Consider the following 24,296-nt stretch of genomic DNA (forward strand, 5'->3'; position numbering starts at 1 on the left):
AAAACGGGAGTACGGCCAGCGCTGCAAACAGGGAGTTGCAGCGCTGGTGGTGCCCTGCAGATGTGTACACCTCCTAAGTTGCAGCGCTGTAACTCCCTCACCAGCGCTGCAACTTTCTGATGTAGACAAGCCCTGTATGTATATTTCCAAAGTTGCTGAAGTGTAAACACTTAACATCTTTTTTTTTCCTATTAATCAGGTTTAAGACTCCTAAAAATCTCATTATCACACGTGAGATTCATGTAGCAAACAATGCATCAGTGTGGTTTGTCAATAGAAAGCCTTCAACCCTGAAAATAGTAGAGGAGCAGATTGCAGCCTTAAATATCCAAGTGGGCAATCTGTGCCAGTTTCTTCCTCAGGTAGGAGAGACAATAACAGATACAAATTGAGTACTGATTTCTTTTTTGGTGGGGTGGGTGGGTGGGGAGGGGAGAAGGGGATTGTGACTTTTTAAATGTGGCCTTTCAGTAGAGGGACTAGAGGTAGCTCTTTGGAAAGCCAAAAAGGGTTTGGGTTTAAAAAAAAAGCAAGCCCAGTTTTAACCATTGACTCATGAATGATTTTTAATATTTTTGTGTGTGTGCGGGTGTGTATGGCATGCATAATGTTTTAAGGCTCACTAATTTTTGTCAAATTAGGTAATCTTCCATAAAAAAGGGAGCATGTGTTGGAGATGGCATGGCCCAATGGATAGTAATCAAGTTTAGGAGGCTGGAGGCCTGCACTAGACTTGTTATGTGATCTTGGGCAAATTACTTTTCCCCCCTGTATCTCATTGAATTGGGGGTCTTGGTATTTGCCCTAGTTTGGAAAGTGCCTTGAGTCTATGGATGAGAAATAATCTGAAGTATTAAGTATCTTTAAATATATGATACATTCTCAGAACAAAACCAGGAGGAACCTGGGTATATTTGGGAAAAGAAAAGTAGCAGAGAGCTCCATTATCTATGTACTTGGCCTCCTAGCATGTCTGAACTTGAGACCAGGCAAAGTTAATATGACGCTATCTAGACTAGGGGTAAAAAGTCATTTTAAAACATGCCGGCCGACATTATTTTAATCAGGTGGTGTTTAAACTACTTTTATTAATGCAGTAGCTAATATTTGTTTAAAATCAGTTTTTCAGTGTAGACTAGACCTTAGCAGGAAAATGTCCTTAGAACAAATTCTGGGAATGTGGCAGAGTGAAATTTTGAGGGTGTTTTTTATTTTTGTTTGGAGAAGTGTTCAAAGCGATTCTCAGAAAGCCATGGGCAGAATTTGATAACAATTAGATTTTTCAGCCAGGAGAACTATGACTAGATCATATGCTAACTATATGCATATGAATAGATCATATGCTAACTATAACAGAGTTACAGGGCTGGCTGTAATACATAACTTAGGTGCACATTTAATAATAATTTATTAACTAACTTCCAAAGCTGTCTGACAAGTAACTCTGTGTAGTATGTGTATATTAGCTTGAGATAGGCCAATATATTGCAATAAAATATTACTTTTTTGCAATATTATAACAGACCTGCGATGACATTGGTTTTTGGTTTCTGCTTTGCAGGACAAAGTTGGGGAATTTGCAAAACTGTCCAAGACTGAGCTTCTTGAAGCTACAGAGAAATCAGTTGGCCCACCAGAAATGTACCAATTCCACTGTGAACTAAAAAACTTCAGAGAGAGAGAGAGAGAACTTGAGGTAAGTACCTACATAGTAGATCTTGATTGACCTTGTCATGGTATAATTCCTCACTCTGAACCTTAGCGTCCAAAAGATGGGGTACCAGCATGAATTCCTCTAAGCTCAATTACCAGCTTAGTACTTGTAGCGCTGCCACCAACCAGGAATTCCAGTGTCTGGTACACTCTGGTCCCCCCCAAACCTTGCCCAGGGACCCCCAATACCCAGTCCCTCTGGATCTTAACACAAGGAAAGTAAACCCTTTCCCTCACTGTTGCCTCTCCCAGGCTTCCCCTCCCTGGGTTACCCTGGAAGATCACTGTGATTCAAACTCCTTGAATCTTAAAACAGAGAGGAAAATTCACCTTCCCCCCTCCTTCTCTCTCCCCCTCCCAGACTCTCCCTGAGAGAGAAAGTTATCCGAACGCAGAGAGAAAATTAACCTTTCTCTTCCCCTTCCCTCCTTTCTCTCCACCAATTCCCTGGTGGATCCAGACCCAGTCCCCTGGGGTCTCACCAGACAAAAAAAACAATCAGGTTCTTAAACAAGAAAAGCTTTTAATTAAAGAAAGAAAAACAGTAAAAATTATCTTTGTAAATTTAAGATGGATTATGTTACAGGGTCTTTCAGCTATAGACACTGGGAATACCCTCCCAGCCTAAGTATACAAGTACAAATTAAACTCCTTTCAGCCAAATACACATTTAAACTCCTTTCAGCCAAATACACATTTGCAAATAAAGAAAACAAACATAAGCTTAGCTCGCCTTATCTATCCAGTACTCACTATTTTAAACTTATAAGAGCCTGTATTGGAGAGATTGGAGAGAAACCTGGTTGCACGTCCAGTCCCTTTGAGCCCCCAGAGTGAACAACAACCAAAATCTAACAGCACACACACAAACTTCCCTCCTTCAAGATTTGAAAGTATCCTGTCCCTGATCAGTCCTCTGGTCAGGTGACAGCCTGGCTCACTGATCTTGTTAACCCTTTACAGGCAAAAGAGACATGAAGTACTTCTGTTCTATTAACCCTTGACTATCTGTTTATGACAGACCTCTTACAGTTGGTATGGCTATTTCCACCTTTTCATGGTCTCTGTATGTATAAATATCTTCTTGCTGTATGTTCCAGTCTATGCATCCGATGAAGTGGGCTGTAGCCCACGAAAACTTATGCTCAAATAAATTTGTTAGTCTCTAAGGTGCCACAAGTACTCCGGTTCTTTTTGCGGATACAGACTAACACGGCTGCTACTCTGAAACCTGTCAAGGTAGAGTTAACTGGCCAAGCTTGCAAAGGCCTTTAACTCATTTCAGTGGCTTTTGTCTTCTGTATGTAATACAATAATGTTTGAACGCCACATCCAATCACGTCCAAAATTTCCGGGAATGTTCTAGGCATAAGTGTCCAGAACATTGTTGATTTGGGGGGAAATTTGAAAACTCATAGGGAAAAAATGGGCGCACATGAAGCCTCTGCCATCTCATTAGTACAGCTACAGCTTCAATCACTTACGCCATTGTCTGTAGATCAAACAACTTATTAATTACACCTGTTAATGCTTCACAACATAACAATACCCTATCTCAGCTCTGCCTGTCCTCTGAATAAAGTTTAGTATGTTGACAACATAATTTATTTTCCAGTTATAAAGAATAATAATGGTGAGGGAAATGGAGCTTAGTGGGGACATGCTCACAGCTCCTAACTTAAGGGGTAGAATATTATATGACAAACAGTGTCATTGACTAGGTACTATGGAGATACCAAGCTAATAACACTGGTCTACAATTTTTGAGACGTCATCTGCTTCAGAGATAAAATGTGCTATTTATTATGTATTTTGATGTGCTGAATTCAAATATGACAATTAAAACAACTGATTGGCTACTGTTTCTAAGATATTTAAGTTTTTACATTTTATGTCTATGTATATTGTAGATAGTAGAGTTTTAATCATAAATTGTAAACCTAGGTCTTTTCATGTGTTTATGGTTGCTTTACATGATAATATTTCACCTGTCCTGTTTATGTAACACTTTAAAAATCAGCAAAAGGGTTATATGAATAAAATTTATTATGAAACAAAAGGCAAAAAACTATTATATACATAGTTTAGTCCTATTCAGTGTCTACTCGGCGCTTCTTGGCTTGTCTCTTGTATTCATTAAATGGAGCATCTCTTGTCACTATCCAGCAATAGTCTGCAAGCATTGATGGGCTCCATTTGCCCTGATAGCCTGCCAGGAGATTCCACTGCTGTAGTCTGGAGCCCAACAGCTCTGCCTTACTCTTGGGTAGTTCCAAATCCCTGACAAGGTCATTCAGTTCACCTTGTGGTCTGAGGTGTGGTTCAGAGGAGGAGGATGGGAGAAAATGTGGGTCCTGTGACATTGATGGTTCAGGACCAGAAGTTTCATCCTCTTCCTCTTCCTCGTCTGACTCAAATGAGAGTGATTCTGGTGCATCAGGAACCGGCAGTCCTTCTCCGTGGGGTACTGGGCGTATAGCTGATGGAATGTTTGGATAATGCACAGTCCACTTTTTCTTCTTTGACACACCTTTCCCAACTGGAGGCACCATGCAGAAGTAACAGTTGCTAGTATGATCTATTGGCTCTTTCCAAATCATTGGCACTGCAAAAGGCATAGATTTCCTTATCCTGTTCAACCACTGGCGAAGATTTGTTGCACAAGTGTTGCCGCATATGTGTGGGGCCCACCTCTTGTCCTGATCTCCAATTTTGCAGCCAAAATAAAGGTGATAGGCTTTCTTAACCATAGTGGTTATACTGCGCGCTTTTGTGATGCAAAAGTCACTTCACCACAAACATAGCAGAAGTTATCTGCACTGTTCACACAAGTACGAGGCATCTCTGCTCACTTTGGCTAAACAGAAATGTGTCCCTTTGCAAAATCAAACACTGACAAATAAGAGACCACGACACTGGATGATTTCTAGAGCTGATCTAGGGAATTTGTTCAGCAGAGTGATGTAAGCTTCGTTATGATTGCATCATCCATGACTTCTAGGAATAACATGATGTAATTCATATCATGTATGATGCAATACCAGCTTCAGATTGCATCATTCATTGTTTTGCCTAAAAAGCAAGTACCGTCCAAACCCAGTCATAGATTTATTCATAGATCCAGTCAAAGATGTATTTTAGTCATTTCTGGTTTAAATTGAGATCCCTTCCCTTTATAACTCACTTATCCTCCACCGTTCCCAAGTCAAGGGTCGTATATACTGACCCAATAGTATATCTTGAAAACTAGAGCCAATCAACAATTTTAAGCATCATTTTCGTTCTCAGTAACCCAGAATTAGTAAAGTTGGACTACATCTATTTCAGAAGCATTTTGGCTGTAGAGCAGTGTAATTAAATGTCACTTTGTTTGCCATATAATATCTTTATAGTCTCTGTGATAACCTGTTAATGTAACTAAATAAGATAGATAAAGGAATTATAAAGATGTGCAAAACTAATAGTTATAAAATATCTCTTCTAATTATTAGTGAAAGTAGAGATATTTTGTTCAGTTAAGAATTCATTCAAGAAAGAACAAAATGTGTAAGGTGGTAATTAAAAATAGTTTCACCCCTCTCCTGTTGACCAGTAGAGAATAATTTGTTTGATCAGAAAATGTTTGTTTTTTAAAGATTAAGATGTGTTTGAATTACTCTGGTTACTTCTTATTTGCATTGTTGTTGTAGCTATGTTAATCCCAGGATATTAGAGAAACAAGGCAGGTGAGGTAATATCTTCTATTGGACCAGGTTCTGATGGTGAAAGAGTCTTGCTTTCAAGTTTGTAGTCTCGAAAGCGTGTCTCTTTCACCAACAGAGCTTGGTCCAATAAAAGATATTGACTCACCCACCTTGCATCTCATTACCTATATCAAACTTGAGTTTCCATGCCACAATTATGTGGGAAAAGTCGTCGTGCATCTTCCAGTACTGATGGCTGTAACTAGTGGCTTGACTCTCTTTTTTGAAACATGAAATTCAGTTGCAGTGAAAACACAAAAAGCTACTGTTCTGAAACTTCTGTCTAATCCTTAATTTCTTTTCATTGACATACTTTTCATAATTTCTGCATACCCCTTTGTATTTAGTTATTTTAGTAGAGCAAAGTAAATGGTATAAAATATATTTTCTGACAGAATTCATTGCAAGAGAAAACTAATTTCTTGGAGAAAATGAAGCAAAGAAATGAACGGTATAAGCAAGATGTGGAGAGATACTATGAACGCAAGCGTCATCTAGATTTAATAGAGATGCTTGAGAGAAAAAGACCATGGGTGGTAAGTTTTGTTGTTTCCAATTTTTCTGAAAAACTATTATAAACCCACCATCTTTTTAAAAAGAGAGTGTTATTATGCAGTGAAATAAGTTTTTTCCACCCCAGAATAGCCCAAGCACTACTGATATTACAGAAAGTATATAATTGTCCTGAAACATTGTGTTCTTCCCCTGGCCTCACTTAGCTTTTGCCTAGTTGCACCTATTGCTTCCAGCAATGGCTTGTACTTCATGCTTTAAAGGCAGAGTGACTCCCTCCGCTAGACCAGTCATTCAGTACTGTATCATGGGGTAGTGGTATTTCCAAGCAGCTGATCACCTTGTGCCCTACAGCATAATGAATGATGGGTCTTTTTGTTGCTTCAGAAGTAAGTCTTGGAGTGAGTTTCACAAAATGTTTTGTCATAGAGGCGCCTAGAGCGGGACATAAGTGCTTTAAAGAAATCAAAATAAATAAGAGACTTGCTGGGTTAAAGATAAATCATTTTGGCTTGCTTTAATAACTATCTTCCTATGTCCACAAGAGTCTGAATTATTTTGAATTACAAAATGTGATATTTCAAAACTGACTCAGAATTGGAGAATCAAAGCCATCAATTAAGCTGGGGTTGTTCAGAATTTTGAGGCATTATGTCATTATTACATTTACTCTGCTTTCATGCCATTCATTTAAGCCCACGAAGGAAATTTTAATAAAGTATACGTGGCAAATTTTTGGATCTCATTTACAGTGATTGAAATTCACAGAGGGTGCAGAAAACCTGGCCTTCTACGGTAGGTTAGCTGTGTAGTGGCGCTGTATGAGAGGAGTTGCAGGTGTAGCAACCACAGAGAAGCTCTCTATACATTAAGGAAGAAGCCTCCATGCCAGCCACTGATGAGTACACTTGAGGAAAGGCAACAGGATTCATAGTTATGTGACTCAGGTGCCCCAACCCACAGTACAAATGCTATGAAAGGACAGCTACTGGGGGACATGGGCTATAGTGTTCCAACCTGGCAGTGGAGGATGAACTTTGTCCTTTCCTTTTTATGTGGGTGAAGTGAATTTCTCCTGTAGTGGTAGGGGATAACTCGGTAAAGGCATAAAAAGTATCTGTTTAAACAGGACAGCTACAGGCTGTGCATAGTTAATCAGGAAAGAGCATTGACATCACTGTTATTTGGGCAGTACTTTGAAGGCTAATCAACAGAGACTAAGGGGAAGACTAATTAATGTTTGTCATAACACACATTTCTGAATTGACTTTTACATTTGGAAATAAATGGTTCTTTGAGTAATGCCTTTGTAGATTCACACAGCTGAGACACACCTGCACACTTACATTTTCCCGAGAACTTTGTAGAAAGCATTGACCACACTTTTGGCATCCTGAACATTTGGGTCTGAAGGTGGACAAGAAGCAGTCAGCCTGACCCCTACATGCTAGTGGCTATCCCTCAGAACACTGAACTCACTTGCATAGTGGATTTAAACAGAGAAGACCTGAACCTTTCCAACCACTGAATCACAGTATAGTAATGTCAACAGGTGTCTCTGCCATGTGTTGGAGTGCTCGCTTAGTTAAGTCACAATTAAAATTCTGTAACTTGGCAGATGCCAGATTACATACCATTGTACTGGGACAAGTGGTTTAGTTGGCTCTCAAGTCTGTTATCTGTCAAGTACAGGATCAAGTAATACAAATATTTAGCAGGCAGTAGCATGAAGTTGAACTATATCGTCTACCAGGGTGGAGCCAGATCTGCTTCTTGTAAAAAAGCTATTCCTTGAGAAGGTAGTGCATTCAAAAATCGTGTCCTTAACACTGTTGGCCTGTGAGGCATATAGAGTACACTAGTCTACAATCTCAGCAGAAATTTCACTTTCTAGCACAAATGGTCTTGAAAGTAAAAAGTGCTTTGTTCCTTGTTTCTGAGATGGAAAAATCCCACAGATAGATCTATTGGCAATGAAAGAGGATACCATACACTGTCTTCAAAAGAGGAAGGCATTATTTCCCCTTTCATGCTTTCTTTTCTTTATGCCTTAACTCCAATACTGCTGACTCCGAGAATAATGGAAAATTGGAGAGGATGGAGAAGAAGTGCTTCTGGTATATCCAGTACCAATAAGTCTAATTGGGGGCTAATCTGGAGCTTCCATCCTCTTTTTCACTAATTCCCACTCTTTCACAGAAAATGACAGCATGCTACACCTGGACTAAAAATCCTTGCAACTTCATGTATGGATTTTGAAATCTTAACAGGACAGAATCATTAGTGTGTTTTGGAGGTGCAGCTGATACTGATGCAGATTTGTAAGCACTCTACTAGACAAATGTGCTGCAAAATGTAAGAGATTCCCTGTGTGGGCAGCCCCAAACCAGATTAACCCAACATCTGCTACTATTCTGATGATGATTGATTATCTTTTGACACAAAAAAACCTCTCAATGTCAGGCTGAACTCGGCTTATTGGACTACTGTTTCACTTTATCAAGTTTCTCTATGAAGATCCACTGGTGATTTTGTACATAGTCCAAATGATTAGCTAAGGTAGTTTAGATACTTACAGGTTGCTGGACTATGTTGGAAGTGAGTGACTTTCAAAATGACCTGGCAGTCATTATTCATAACTAACTGAACATGAGTTCTCACTGCAATGCCGATGGTGGTGGTGGAGCTTGGATGTCTTTTAGAAAAGACACGGTTTAGGTCAACCACAAATTTTTGGGTGCAGTACAGGTATTACTATGACCTTGTTATGCAGGAGATCAGACTAGAGGATCATAATGGTCCCTCCCAGTCTTGAAACCTATGGAGCTACTCTGATATCCCTTTATTAATCACCTGTTTAACTTTCCTTCTCTTTCCCCCCCCCCCAAAACTACATTAATTACTGGGGAAAACTTTACTACATAGCCTAAGTGTAAAAAGAGCATTTATCTACTACCTTTAGTGGAAATAAACCCATCAAGTAGTCCTACAGATTCTTTATAGTTTAAAATTACCTACATAAAGAATATATATACACCTCTACCCTGATAGAATGCGGTCGTGGGGAGCTGCAGCAGCCAGAGCCCTGGGCCGTTTAACCTGCCAGCGAGCCCGCTGCCGCAGTCCCGGGGTAGCAGCGGCGGGGCTCCAGCGGTGATTTGAAGGGCCTGGGGCTCCCCGCAGCAGTTCTGGGACCTTTAAATCGCCGGCAAGCCCTGCTGCCACAGCCCTGGGGTAGCAGCAGCAGCAGGGCTCTGGGAGTGATTTAAAGAGCTTCCAGGCTCTGGCCACTGTGGGGAGCCCTGACCCTTTAAAGCACTGCCCAAGCCCCGCTGCTGTAGCCCTGGGGTAGAAGCAGCAGGGTTCCAACGGTGATTTAAAGGGCCCTGGGCTCCCCGCAGCAGCTGGAGCCCTGGACCCTTTAAATCACCGCTGGAGCCCAGCTGCTACCGTGCTGTATGTGAACCCGTGTTATATCGGATCACGTTATAGCGGGGTGGCGGTGTAGTTACAAAGTGTTATGATCTTGTGAGGGTTATGATTCCCAAAAGTCTTAATGTATATTCCATTGCTTATTTGTAATCTCCACAGTTTCTCTTGGAAACATTCCCATACTTGGCATTTGTAGAGCTGTGACTTGGTTCATATATATATACGTGTCATTCTAGATTTATCTTAAGATCTGACACTCAGCTTGGTAGAATAATGTTTGTTTGTTTGTTTGTTTGTTTGTTTAGTTAGGTCCTCCTACCCACTTTACAAGAATCTTTTTGCTAATCAGATTCACAGAGAATAGCTCTCTTAAGAAAATATTTGAAAAAGCAATATTCACCTATAACTGAATAACTTGGAGGTGCTAGCTTGTGTAGGTTAATTGACATGATCAGTCCTCCTTCCCAACTATTTCTGAGCCTTCTAGTGTACTTTGAAATAGTGAAAGAAATTGAGGGGCAGGGCAGGCCCATGACTTCTTTATATACCCTTTGAGGCTCAACCTTTGATGCTGCATTGTCCATAGGCCAAGACTTTCTAGATGTTTCCAGCAAGGATGTGGCAATCTGTCCCTGCAATAATCTTGAACAACAGTAACTGGAGAACAAACTGTTTATCTGTCAGTGTCACCAGAGGATTAAGTTGCTGTTCTGAGACTGACCATTTTGGAAGGAGTTGACAAAGAATGTTTCAAAGTAACTTGGGCAGCAGTACAAAAATGTTCTCTGTTTACAAGTAGAAAAATTAATATCCAGGTGGGAAAAGGCAGCAACACATACAGCAAAAACAATAGATAATAGTGTGAAATCCTAATATGAGCATTTCTGTTTTTTGCATGCCCCAGAGTTTGGAGTACCTCAGACTCTTGTGCTCTTGAACTCACATTTCAGGGTCCTGTAGATATCAGTAGAGTTTCCAAGTTCATCTTGGTGTTGGGAGTTGCAGTGGAATGATGGGTTGATGTTGTCAACTGGTGGGCTGTGCTAAAACCAGGACAAACTCCCCAAGTTTAGTATTGTCCAGGACGCACACACACAAGTCAGGATAGTCACAGAATAATTGGATGTTTAAACTCATACTTTAAAGCAAAATTGTTCAAATGTCATTGCATGCTTTTGATCAGCAGGGAATAGGTTGGTCATTGTATCTCAGGGTCAAGCTGATCCATACCTAGCAAGTTAATTGAACCATTACTGGAACTCTATCACTGTAAAACAGACTTTTTGCATGATTCTTGTTGAATTAAACATGAGCATTGCAAGGGCATATATGTATCCAGCTAACCACAGAAGGTAAAAGGCTTTCATTGTTTTGCTTGAAATTCTTGTAAGGAATATGAAAACGTTCGCCAGGAGCATGAGGAGGTGAAACAAAACCGTGACCATGCAAAGGAAGAATTAAAAAAACTACAACAAACACAGTCTCCAATGACACAGCAAATTCAAGAAGTTGAAAAGCAGTGGAGGAATTTGGATATAAAAATCAAAGAGAAGGTATGTATTTTGGATTCTCGGTTAAAATACTTAGACATTCCATGTGTTTAATAAAGCTGAAAATGGAATATGAAGCAATCAGAAGATGTTCATTTTTGTATAGTAGAAGTAGCTTGTTTTTAGAAGAGATTTTAATGGAAGTATTTTTGCCCTCATTTTCCCTGCTCTGTTCTTTGTGCCTCTCCTCCCTAAAAGGAAATTAAATATGGCTATGTGGAGTTAGGTACTACTTAGTTCACTTTCCATGATCACATTTGGTGCACTACTGTAAAAGCACCATAGCAATAGACACAGCTATATGGTTTTCTTATACTAAAAATCTTTAGGCCAACATATACAGACCTAGGTACATAAAGTTAGGGATCTAATTAATTTGGCCTGATTTTTTTTCTAGATGTGCCAAGCACCTGCAGCGCTTTAATTTCTTAATTTGGGAACTCTGATTGATGAGCACCTCCTGAAAATCAGGCCAATTTAGTTTAGGTAGCTAGCTTTATGCATCCAATTTTAAATATTTTGGCCTTACTGATTTTCTGAGCTGTTACTCCATCTACATTTAAGCCTATTATAAATACCTATATGATAGAGTTTGTCAGATAGTAACTGGTCCTCCTCCATGATTCATAATAATATTTATGAATAAAAACAGTTAATTTAGCAATGTTTTGTGGTGTAATATGTTGTTTGAGAGTTTTTGGATAGCTGCCATATATTCATACCATTGGAAAATGTTCATGAATCCTGAAAGATTTCTATGACTTATTTTAGCCTGAGTATCAGATGTACTGTATTCATTATTTGCTATTTGTTCTTTTAAAAAATGGTGAGCAGGGTGGATTGAATTAAAGCAATCTAAATCACCAATTTTAATCACGGTTTAAATCAAGCAATCAGGAAACCTTGATTTAAAAAATCAGTTTTAATCATTTTACATTTGTACTTCTTAATTATTTTCCTAAAGATTGATTCTCCTTAGTTGGTAACTATTGAAACATAATGATATGCCTTTGCACTAAAATTGGTGTTTGTTAATTTCTTCTTCGAGTGATTGCTCATGTGTATTCCACAGTAGGTGTGCGTGCTTGCCATGTGCACTGGTACCAGAAGTTTTTCCCCTAGCAGTACCCATGGGGGGGAGCGCCCCCCGCGGCCCCTGTAGTGGCACCTGCCTGGGGCGGTGTAAGAGGAGCTCCAGGCCATTCTGATGGAGTTGGCGCTGACCCTGACCCTGGCACGCCGCTTTGAGCTGGTACCTGGTGTCGGTATGCGGTGATCAGCCAGGGCCTTCAACCAGACAGCACCGCTCTCCATCCACAGGACACACCAAGAGGACCAAGACTCCCTCCTTGCAGTGGCACCGAGAGAAGTCTGGGAAAGAGGCTAGGCCCATGTTGGGCAGTCCTCGATCCCCTGGCCTCCGACTCACGTAGAGCGGAGTAGCATGGCCTTTTCGGAACAGGCCTCCCCAGATGTCCGGATGCCTTTCACACCCAAAACCCTCCAAGCGGCCCAGGACGTCATGTCCGTGCTGGTGCCTGGAGCCCCACCAGTGTCGATCCCACACTCTCCAGAGGCAAGCCACCACTGGGATCTCCACAGTTGCCCCTGGCTCGGTACTGGTCTCAGTCAAGGGAATGTTCCTGATGCTGATCACCGTCCAGTGTCCGCTTGGGGCAGAGTCCACGTGGATCGCCCCTGATGCCAGCTAGACTGTCGGGCTGAGTTCCATCCATCCGGAACTCATGGCACCGGTCCTCCGCAGAGAGCAGATATCGATGGGACTGCGGCAGATTTTGTCGTCAGTCCTTGTCGCAGAAAAAGTACCGCAGTTGGTCATGGCACAGTCATTGACGCCGTTCCCACTCAGACTCCCACTCCGAGTCTCTGCCAAGACATTGCAGCCCTGGGCGTCGATCGCCGTCATCTCGCTGTCGTGGGTCCGCCTGTCGAGGTCATTTGCGGAACAGCTATTATCGTTGGTACTGGTCCTCCATGTCAAGATTGCGGTCCCGTGACCACTGAAGATCCCAGTACTGCCACTCCTCCTGGTTGAGAGACAGCAGTGGATTCTATGCCAGCCAGGTCTCTGCTCATAGCCACCCTTCGATGAGCCAAACCGGGCAACCCGGACAGTCAGCCCCAGTGGTGCCACAGCAAGTGCAGTAGCACCGAGCGTCGTGGCCAGCCATGTGGTACCAGTGGGCACCATGGGCTCCAGCGTAGCCCCCGGTGGGAGCTCGCTCGGTGGCCAAAGTTTTGGAGGCTCTGTCGGCATCCATCTCTAGACCCCTGACGAAGGCATTGGTAGGACGCACGTCCTCGGCACCATGCCCTGTGTCCGACCAGGGGGTGGATCCTCTGGTGTTGGACGACACCGAGAGACTGCGCTGGCCTCTTCACCCCCACCCGGAGGAGGCGATTGCAGCCCCGCCCCCCTCCATCCTGCAGAAGGACTTTAGGGCCCACCAAGAGGGTGGCAGCAAGCCTCCAGCTCGAGGCAGAGGAGGTGGAAGAGCCTGTGGACTCCCTGTTTAACGTGTTGTCCCCATCAGCACCGGGCAGGGCAGCCTTGCCGCTCCATGAAGGGGTGGCTAAGATTTCGAATGGCCTGTGACAAACAAGGCCCTCGTTGGCCCCTATATCAAAAAAGGCTGAGCAAAAGTACTTTGTACCCGCTAAGGGGAATGAGTACCTATATACCCACCTGGCACTCAACTCCCTGGTAGTCGAGGTGGTCAATAGGGAACGACAAGATTAGCCAGCCCCGACCCCAAAGAACAAAGACTCTTGGAGACTGGACTCTTTCGGAAGAAAAATGTATTCTTCTTTGAGTTTCCAGTTACAAGTGGCAAACCATCAGGCTCTCCTGGGCCGGTACAAATTCAGTTTGTGGGGTTCCCTGCCCAAATTTGAGGACTCCCTCCAGGGGCATGATAAGGAGGAGTTCAGGATGATTGTGCAGGAAGGGGCAATGGCAGCTTGAGCTTCCCTACAGACTGCCTCAGATGCTGTGGACACCGCCGTGCAATCAATGGCCTCAGTGGTGTCCATGAGACGGGCGTCATGCCTCTTACTCTCTGGGCTGTCCAGCGAGGCACAGTCTTCCATGCTGGACCTCCTGTTTGATAGGAAAGCCCTGTCTTCAGAGGAAACAGATACAAGGCTGCATGGCATGAAGGATTCCCACATGACCCTCCAGACACTGGGCCTATATGTCCTGGCTCCAGCAAAACCTAAATTTAAGCCACAGCAGATTTCTACCCTGGCTGCCCTCCTGAAGTACGAGGCTGCCCATGAGAAGCAGCGGGACTATAAGAGTCACCCTCATAGGCTGGACTCTCTAAGGGCAAGCAGGCGGGGAAAAGGTAGTTTTGATGTGACGCTCGGGGGCATCCCCCTAGTCCTCGTCAGAGATCCAACCCCAATAAAGCTTCCCTTCCCCAACTGGTTATGTGCTTTCCTCCCAGAATGGTCGCAGATCACCTTGGACTGATGGGTCCTCAACACCGTCTCCCAGGGTTACACCCTCCAGTTTACATCCTCCCCGCCCAACCACCCCTCGCCCCCATGTCCCCCCTGAGGAACCCCCTCACAAAGCTCTGCTTGAGCAGGAGATGGGGCGGCTCGTGGAACTAGGAGCAATAGACGCGGTGCCCGAGGAGTTCACGGGCAAGGGGTACTACTCCCATTACTTCCTTATCCCGAAGGCTAAAGGGGGGCTTAGACCCATACTGGACGTACGGGGCCTAAATCAACACATGGTGAAGCTCAAGTTCCGCATGGTCTCCCTGGCCTCCTTCATCCCGTCCCTGGATTCTGGGGACTGGTACGCTGCCCTCGATCTACAGGACGTGTAATTCCACATCCACATATTCGAGAGGCACAGGCGCTTCCTCCGGTTTGTGGTGGGACACAACCATTGCCAATTTATGGTCTTCTGTTTGGACTGTCCACTGCCCCCAGGGTGTTTACAAAATGCATGTTGGTGGTAGCGGCCTACCTCAGATGTCGGGGCGGAGTCCAGATATTTCCTTGTATCTGGTTGATTGGCTTGTCAAGGCACCTCCTGGTGGGATCATCTACCGCTCCTCCTGTCCACGTGCACCACCTTTGGCCTGCTGGTAAACAATACCAAGTCCGCCTTAGTCCCTGTCCAATGCATCAAGTTTATTGGGGCGCTCCTGGATGCAGTGTCGGCCAGGGCCTCTTTCCCACCAGACAGATTCGAGACCCTGAAGGGTCTCATCAACTTGGTCACGAGGTTCCCGGTTACAACAATCAGGGTTTGCCTGCAGCTCATGGGCCATATGTCAGCGTGCACGTACATGGTCCGTCACGCCAGACTCAGGATGAGGCCCCTTCAGCGCTGTCTGGCCTCAAATTTCTCCCAGGCCTTGGATGGGATGGACAAGGTCCTCACAGTGCCAGGCTCGGTGATCACCTCCCTGATCACCACCACCAAGCAACGTGCTCCACGGGGTCCCATTCAGGGACAATGCCCTGTCATTGGAGCTGGTGTCTGATGCGTCGGACCTGGTTTGAGGAGTCCACCTGGGAAGCATTCAGACCTAAGGCCTGTGGTTGGCTCAAGACCTGACCCTACCTATAAACGTCAAGGAGCTCAGGGCGGTGCGGCTGGCATGTATGGCCTTCCTCTCGCGCCTGGAGGGAAAGGTAGTCAAGGTCCTCACGGACAACATGGCTTCCATGTTCTGTATCAACAGGCAAGGTGGGGCCCAGTCCTCTGCCCTCTGACACGAAGCCCTCAGGCTGTGGGACTTCTGTATAGCCGACAATATCCACCTGAAGGCCTTCCACTTACCAGGCAGCCAGAACGAGAGGGCAGATCGCCCAAGCATGGATTTCTCCTCACAACATGAGTGGTCCCTCCACCTGGAAGTGGCCCACCAGCTCTTCCGAAGGTGGGGAACTCCCCAGGTGGACCTGTTTGCATCTCAACAGAACGGGTGATGCCACCAGTTTTGCTCTGGGGAGGCCTGGGAAGGGGTGCTATCTCTGATGCCTTTCTCTTGTCCTGGTAAGGCAGGCTCCTCTATGCCTTTCCCCTGTTCCCTCTAATCAGCAGGGTCCTGGAAAAGATAAAGTTGGACAAGGCCCAAGCCCTCCTGATTGCCCCGGCGTGGCCTAGGCAGTACTGGTATGGGACCCTCATGAGCCTGGCAGTAGCTCCGCCATGGCAGTTACAGCTCCGCCTGGACCTGCTCTCACAGGATCAGGACTGCTTCCTGCACCCCAACCTGGTGGCTGTCCATCTCACGGCGTGGCTGCCCAATAGTTGGGAGAGGAGAGGGCGTGTTCAGAACAGGTTCAGCGCATCCTCTTTGAAGGTAGAGAGCCCTCCACTCGCCGCGCTTACTTGGCTAAGTGGTCCTGATTTTCTAAGTGGGCGACAGACCAGGATGTCTCTCCAGTGTCCGCCCCCTCCAGCTTGTCCTTGATTACCTCCTTCATCTGAGGGTGCCAGGCCCTGGGCCCTCCTTGTCAGTCAAGGTCCACCTGGCGGCCATATCGGCCTTCCATCCACCAGTACAAGGACACAGGGTGATCTCCCATGCTATGACTGGCCGGTTCCTTAAAGGTCTGGAACTCCTCTTCCCGTACTCTAAACTCCCGGTTCCACAGTGAGGCTTAAACCTGGTCTTTGCTCGTCTCATGGGGCCCCCGTTTGAGCCGTTGGCCACATGCTTTTGGTCTCACCTTTCGTGGAAGGTGGCATTTCTGGTTGTTATCACGTCAGCTAGACAAGTAATTCTCGGAGCTCAGGGCCCTGACCTCCAAACCCCCGTACATGGTTTTTCACAAGGACATGGTCCAGCTCCGTCCACACCCCTCATTCCACCCTAAGATGGTCTCCGCATACCACATGAGTTAGGACATTTTTCTACTGGTCCTCTGCCCCAAGCCTCACGCATCCAGTGACGTGCGGCAGGCTTTGACTTTCTCCCTCAAGTGGACTAAGCCGTTCAGAAAGTCCCCATAACTGTTTGTTGCCTGGGCTGAGTGTGCGAGGGGCCAGCTGATCTCCACCCAGAGGCTTTCCAACCGGATCACTTCGTGCATCCGGTCCTGTTATGAGCTGGCTGGTGTTCCCCTGGTGCCCATTGTGAGGACACACTCGACCCAGGCGCAGGCCTTGTCAGCTGCCTTCGTGGCCCACATCCCTATCCAAGACATTTGTCAGCTGCCACGTAGTCCTCAGTTCACATGTTCACCTCACGTTATGCGATCGTCTCCCAAACCAGGGATGACGCCGGGTTCGGCAGGGCTGTCCTCCATCCTGGGAACTTGTGTACTCCTACCCACCTCCAACAGATACAGCTTGAAATCATCTGCTGTGGAATACACATGAGCAATCACTCGAAGAAGAAAAGACAGTTACCTTTTCTGTAACTGGTGTTCTTCGAGATGTGTTGCTCATATCTATTCCACATCCCACCCTCTGTCAGCGTTGTCTGACAAGAAGGAACTGAGGGTGGGGGGAGCGCGCAGCTCCCCTTATACAGTGCCAGGCAGGCGCCACTCCAGGGGTCACGGGGGCGCACCCTCCCTATGGGTACTGTTAGGGGAAAAATTCCAGCACCAGTGCACATGGCGAGCACGCACACCTACTGTGGAATAGACATGAGCAACACATCTTGGTGAACACCAGTTACCAAAAAGATAACTGTTTTTTACATTTATTCAGACGCTTACTTTTTACATTTTTATGATGTTTGAAAATGGAGTGATGCATTTCTTATTTACAAGGTGATTAATATTTTACTTAAAAAGTGACAGAGTCCTGTGGCACCTTATAGACTAACGGAAGTATGGGAGCATAAGCTTTCGTGGGCATGAGTCTGACAAAGTGGGTATTCACCCACGAAAGCTTATACTCCAATACTTCTGTTAGTCTATAAGGTGCCATGGGACAGTCTTTCGCTTTTTACAGTTCCAGACTAACACAGCTACCCCTCTGATACTTGACAATATTTTATTTGTGATTTGTTGCGAACTCTATTTGGATGGAACTTCAAATTAAATTTAAAATGCTCAGAAACAGGATTTTAATATTTTTATTAAATAAAATTACCCAAATGTAGGATACATAAACTTTTTTCTTATCATAAAATTTATCAAAACATAGTTTTAAATGAAAAACAACTGATTTATTAAACAAAAGTAGTGTTATCTGTAGTTGGTGACCAGAAACGATCAGTTCAATTCACTATGTCCTTCAAGATGATAGAGCTAGTAGATCTCACCCTCTCGCACCTAATTTTTATCCATAGCTTGGAAGAGGAAAACAAACTTTCTGCTTTTTAACTCCCAATGGTTTCTTAATTTTGAATGAATTAGTAATTGAACTGAACTGGTTGAATATATTGAAATGAAGAAAATACTGTCTTTGCACCTGCAGAAGGGGCTGCTGCTGTCAAAAGCTGGCTTATCACTTCAGCAAACTCTGTTTCCAGATGCTTAGCCAGTGACTTTCACCAGTTCAGTGGTTTCACTTTCTTTAAAACTTGACAACATATTAGGGCTGTCAAGCAATTTAGAAAATTAATCACACTGTGAAACAATAATCGAATACCATTTATTTAAATATTTTTGATGTTTTCTACATTTTCAAATATATTGATTTCAATTACAACACAATACAAATTGTACAGTACTCACTTTATATTTATTTTTATTACATGTATTTGCACTGTAATAAAGCAAAAGAAATATTTTTCAATTCACCTAATACAAGTACTGTAGTGCAATCTCTTTATCATGGAAGTTGAATTTACAAATTTAGAATTATGTGAAAAAATACTGAATTAAACGTAAAACAATGTAAGATTTTAGAGTCTGCAAGTCAACGCAGTCCCATGGTAAGTCCTATGGGCCCGTCGTGCCTGGGCAGCAGGAATATTCCTGGCCCGGGGCCCAGTCCAGCAATGTTTGGGGACGGATTTCTCTCTTGGCCCTGCCCTCTCCGCACGTCCCCCGGGCCATTTAAAACAGTCGAGGGCCCCTACTCACCACTGGCAGCGCAGCAGAGCTGAGAGGTTTCCTGCCTGCACACTCCACGTGGCTGTTGGCCCCTCCCTGCAGCCGCTGGGCAGAGTGGGTCTGGATCCCACCCCAAGCGCCCCTTCTCATGCACTAGTGTAGCCGGCATCGCAAGATATTTACATGCCAGATGCACTAAAGATTCATAAAAGCAGCAAAGAATCCTGTGCACCTTATAGACTAACAGACGTTTTGGAGCATGAGCTTTCATGGGTGAATACCCACTTCTTCAGATGCATTTAAAGATTCGTATGTCCCTTCATGCTTCAACCACCATGCCAGGGGCATGCTCAGTAACAGTCCAAAGCAGTAGGGAACGACACATGTTCATTTTCATTATCTGAGTCAGACGCCACCATCAGAAGGTTGATTTTCTCTTTTGGCGGTTCATGTTCTGTAGTTTCCACATTGGAGTGTTGCTCTTTTAAGACTTCTGAAAGCATGCTCCACACCTCATCGCTCTCAGATTTTGGAAGGCACTTCAAATTTTTAAACTTTGAGTTGAGTGCTGTAGCTATCTTTAGAAATCTCACATTGGTACTTTCTTTGCATTTTGTGAAATCTGCAGTGAAAGTGTTCTTAAAAGGAACAACGTGCTGGGTCATCATCCAAAACTGCTATGAACATGAAATGTATGGCATAATGCAGGTAAAACAAAGCAGGGGGCATACAATTCTCCCCCAAGGAGTTCAGTCACAAATTTATTTAATACTTTTTTTTTTAACGAGATTCATCAGCATGGAAGCATGTCCTCCAGAATGGTGGCCAAAGGAGGAAGGGGCACAAAAATGTTTAGCGTATCTAGCACATAAATACCTTGCAATGCCGGCTATAAAAGTGCTATGCAAATACATGTTCTCACATTCTGGTGACATTATAAATAAGAAGAGGGCAGCATTATCTCTTGTAAATGTAAACAAACATGTTTCTCTTAGCGATTGGCTGAACAAGAAGTAGGATTGAAGGGACTTGTAGGCGCTAAAGTTTTACATTGCTTTGTTGTTGAGTGCAGTTACGTAACAGAAAAAATTCTACATTTGTAAGTTGCATTTTCACAACAAAGCGATGGACTACAGTACTTGTATGAGGTGAACTGAAAAATACTATTTTATCATTTTTACAGTGCAATTATTTTATTTGTAATCAAAAGTAATATACACTTCGGTTTCAGTTACAACGCAGAATACAATATATATGAAAATGTAGAAAAATATCCAAAATATTTAATAAATTTCAATTGGTATTCTATTGTTTAACAGTGTGATTATAAATGCGATTAATCTCAATTAATTTTGAGTTAATAGCGAGTTAACTGCTATTAATTGGCAGCCCTACCACAAATATACTGCTTAATATTTTTTATTTAATGTGAATGATTTTAATAGATTATAGTAAATTTAGGCTTCAACATAAGCTGTCAGTTTCAAATTTAATTTTAAATAGGTTTATTTTTTTAATGAAAGAAACATAGTTAATTTAAATTCCAAAAATCCAATTTAAATAAAGTCCGATTTAAAAAAAAAAATTTTTTTTTTAATTCACCCTGAAGATGTGTAAAGGTGTAGAAGCAACATTAATGGCTTAGTTCACCAATCACAACATACCAGGGATGGAGAGGAGTTATTTAAGTTAAATGCCAACGTTGGCACAAGAACAAATGGATATAAATTTGCCATAGAGTTCAGGCTTGAATTTAGACAAAGATTTCTAACCATAAGAGGAGTGAAGTTCTGGGACAAGCTTCCAAGGGGAGCAGTGGAGGCAAAATACTCAACTAGTTTCAAGACTGAGCTTGATAAGTTTATGGGAGGATGCTACAATCAGATTGTCTACAACAGGAGTTGGCAGTCTTTGGCATTCAGCCCATCAGGGTAATCCACTAGTGGGCCATGAGGCATTTTAAGTTCACTGTCCGCAGGCATGCCCTCCCTTTCCCTCCCCCCCCACAGCTACCAGTGGCCGCGATTCTGCCGGGGGCTGTGCCTGCGGATGGTCAACATAAACAAAACACCTTGCAGCCCGCCAGAGGATTACCCCAATGGGCCGCTTGCGAAAGGTTGCTGACCCCTGGTCTACAATACCTGTGGCCCATCTGCAACTGCTAGTAGCAAATATCCCCAGTGGCAGGAGCTCAGACACTAGAGGGGAAGGATTCTGAGTTACTTGGGAAAGAATACACTGTAGTATCTGGCTGGTGGGTCTTGTTGACATGCTCAGAGTCCAAATGATCACTATATTTGGCATCACAAAGGAATTTTTCTACAAGTCAGAATGGCAGAGACCCTGGACGACTTTTTACCTTCCTCTGCACATTGGGGCACAGGTCACTTGCTCGTTTTAACTAGATTAAATGGTGGATTTTCTGTAACTTGAAGTCTTTAAATTAAATAATTATTTGAGGATGTCAGTTATTCACCAGAGGTTTATAGATCTATTACAAGGGAGGACTGAGTGGGTAAGGTTCAGTGGTCTGCAATATGCACAAGGTCAGAATAGATGACCATGGCGGTCCCTTCTGGCCTCACAGTTTGAGTCTATGAATAACGAATAGGCAAAGCAAACAGTTAATAAATAACTGATATAATTAAAATTATTTATCCAAATTATTTGATTGCTTACCACTCCCGCCTGATTGAACACACACCTGAAGATGTCTGCTCACATGGGGGAACTTGCAGAATTGGAACCTAAGTTTTTAGCAACTATTTTTTGTAACAAAGTTTAATTAGCTCTACTCTTTTATCACGTGCTTCATGTGTTTTTAACAGAAAAGTGCATGCTACCATTTTCTGTTAAAGGCTGAGTCTACTGTTATATTACTTCAAAGACAACAACGTTTTTGCTAAACTCGACCATTACAAATAAATAAATAAATGCAAGTATATTTGAATTTAATGCTCCACAATACTGCTCAAAGTTTGTTGTTTTTCTTTGGAATAGGGGAAAGGTTAAGTTTTTTTTATTGTTTTTTTTGCTGCTGTGGTTCAAAATGTCTTAACTTTTTTTAAAGAAACACATTGAACTATTTTCAGTTTTATTGTAAAAGTATGTGTGTTTCCTTAAAGGGAATTTAACAGCTGGAAGCCTGAGATTAATTTTCATAATGCTGTACAGTCTTCCATTCTTGTTAAATGCAAAGCTGCATTTGCACAGCTTGGTATTATCCTGCTAAGTTTTAATCATTTTCTCATTTTTAATTAATTAACTGATTTCTATAAGCAGGAAGGAATTCTGCTGTGAACAACTGTTGCCATAATTCTTAGAAATATAGAGCTGTATTAATGAAAAAGTTATGCTCTGTGTGAAAAACACAGGAAAATATATTAAGCATCTTTGTTTTAACTTGTACAGAAAATAAATTCTTCATTATGGGTTATGTGCTATGTAAATGTGGGAGCCAAAGCTGAGGAGCTGATAGGAATGATAAAAGTGATGGAAAAGGGTCAAACCAGCTGACTGAGTGACATATTTGAATCAGGTTTCAGAGGGGGTAGCCGTGTTAATCTGTATCAGCAAAAACAACAGGAGTCCTTGTGGCACCTTAGAGACTAAGAAATTTATTTGGGCATAAGCTTTCATGGGCTATAACCCACTTCATCAGATGCATCGAGTGGAAAATACAGTAGCAGATATAAATACACAGCACATGAAAAGATGGGAGTTGCCAAATCAAGTGAAAGGTCAGTATAACAAGATAATTCAATTAACAGTAGGATACCAAGGGAGGAAAATTCACTTTTGTAGTGATAATGAGAGTGGCCCATTTCAAACAGTTGACAAGAAGGTGTCAGTAACAGTAGGGGGAAATTAGTATGGGGAAAATTAGGTTTTGTAATGACCCACCCACTCCCAGTCTTTATTCAGGCCTAATTTGATAGTGTCCAGTTTGCAAATTAATTCCAGTTCTGCAGTTTCACGTTGGAGTCTGTTTTTGAATTGTTGTTGAAGAATTGCTACTTTTAGGTCTGTTGAGTGACCAGGGAGATTAAAGTGTTCTACTGTTTTTTTAATGTTATAATTCCTGATATCGAATTTGTGTTCATTTATTCTGGGAATCCTGGATGCCCCATCGTCTCAGGCATTGGCACCCTGACCGCAGGATTATCTGGCTATGTAAACTCTCCTCAGGCCCTACTCTACCAGCATTCTGAGCTGTCTTCAAGACGCCACTGACTTCCTGAGGAAACTACAATCCTTTGGTGATCTTCCAGAAAACACCATCCTAGCCACTATGGATATAGAAGCTCTCTACATGAACGTTCTTCCACACAAAGATGGACTATAAGCCTTCAGGAATAGCATCCCCAATACTATCACAGCAAGCCTGGTGGCTGAACTTTGTAACTTTGTCCTCATCCACAACTATTTTGGATTTGGGGACAATTTATACTTTCAAGTCAGTGGGACTGCTCTGGGTATCCGCATGGCCCCACAGTATGCCAACATTTTTATGGCTGACTTAGAACAATGCTTCCTCAGATCTTGTTTCATAACGTCCCTACTCTATTTGCACTACATTGATGACATCTTCATCATCTGGACCCATGGGAGGGAGGCCCTTGAGGAATTCCACCAGGATTTCAACAATTTCCACCCCACCATCAACCTCAGCCTGGACCAGTCTACACAAGAGATCCACTTCCTAGACACTACAGTGCTAATAAGCGATGGTCACATAACCACCACCCTATACCGCGGTGAAACCTACTGACACCTTGGTATCCTGCTGTTAATTGAATTGTCTCATTAGACTGATCTCCCACTTGATATGGCAACTCCCATCTTTTCATGTGCTGTGTATTTATACCTGTTACTGTATTTTCCACTCCATGCATCTGATGAAGTGGGTTCTAATCCACGAAAGCTTATGCCCAAATAAATTTGTTAGTCTCTAAGGTGCCACAAGGACTTCTCTTTGTTTATACTTGAATCAGTACATCTGTTTTCTGAAGTCAGATTAACAAATCCAATCCCTTGTTCTATAAACACTCGCTAATCTTTATGCAAGTGAGTAGTTCCATTGTGGGATCGAGGCCTGTGTGTGTAAATTAGGCAGGTCTAAACTGTGCCTGTAGTTCAGCAGTACTCCATCTGTGTTCCTATCAGGAAAAAAGTAAGGAGGTGGTAGAGGAAATAAATCATTTATTCCAAATGGAAGAGTAATCGAATATTCACTGTAGTATTCTAACATTGTTTTACAGTTGATTTAATTTAGAATTCTGTTATGGATGGATTGATTTAATTTACAATTTGTGTTGTGATGTGATATTGCCTTAACACA

General features: G+C 43.1%; 1 protein-coding gene across 2 annotated transcripts in view; it reads left to right on the forward strand.

Moving 5' to 3' along the window:
* SMC5 (structural maintenance of chromosomes 5) overlaps positions 1-24,296 on the forward strand; it is a 99,499-nt gene that overhangs the window by 23,878 nt on the left and 51,325 nt on the right. For both annotated transcript variants that reach the window (XM_050944148.1, XM_050944149.1), the window contains exons 4-7: positions 200-362; positions 1,562-1,696; positions 5,852-5,992; positions 10,793-10,954. In XM_050944148.1, coding sequence (XP_050800105.1) covers positions 200-362; positions 1,562-1,696; positions 5,852-5,992; positions 10,793-10,954 — 601 coding nt within the window. The remainder of the gene's footprint in view (positions 1-199; positions 363-1,561; positions 1,697-5,851; positions 5,993-10,792; positions 10,955-24,296) is intronic.

The sequence above is a fragment of the Gopherus flavomarginatus genome, chromosome 3 (genome assembly GCF_025201925.1).
Source record: "Gopherus flavomarginatus isolate rGopFla2 chromosome 3, rGopFla2.mat.asm, whole genome shotgun sequence".
In the NCBI taxonomy this organism is placed as follows: Eukaryota; Metazoa; Chordata; order Testudines; family Testudinidae; genus Gopherus; species Gopherus flavomarginatus.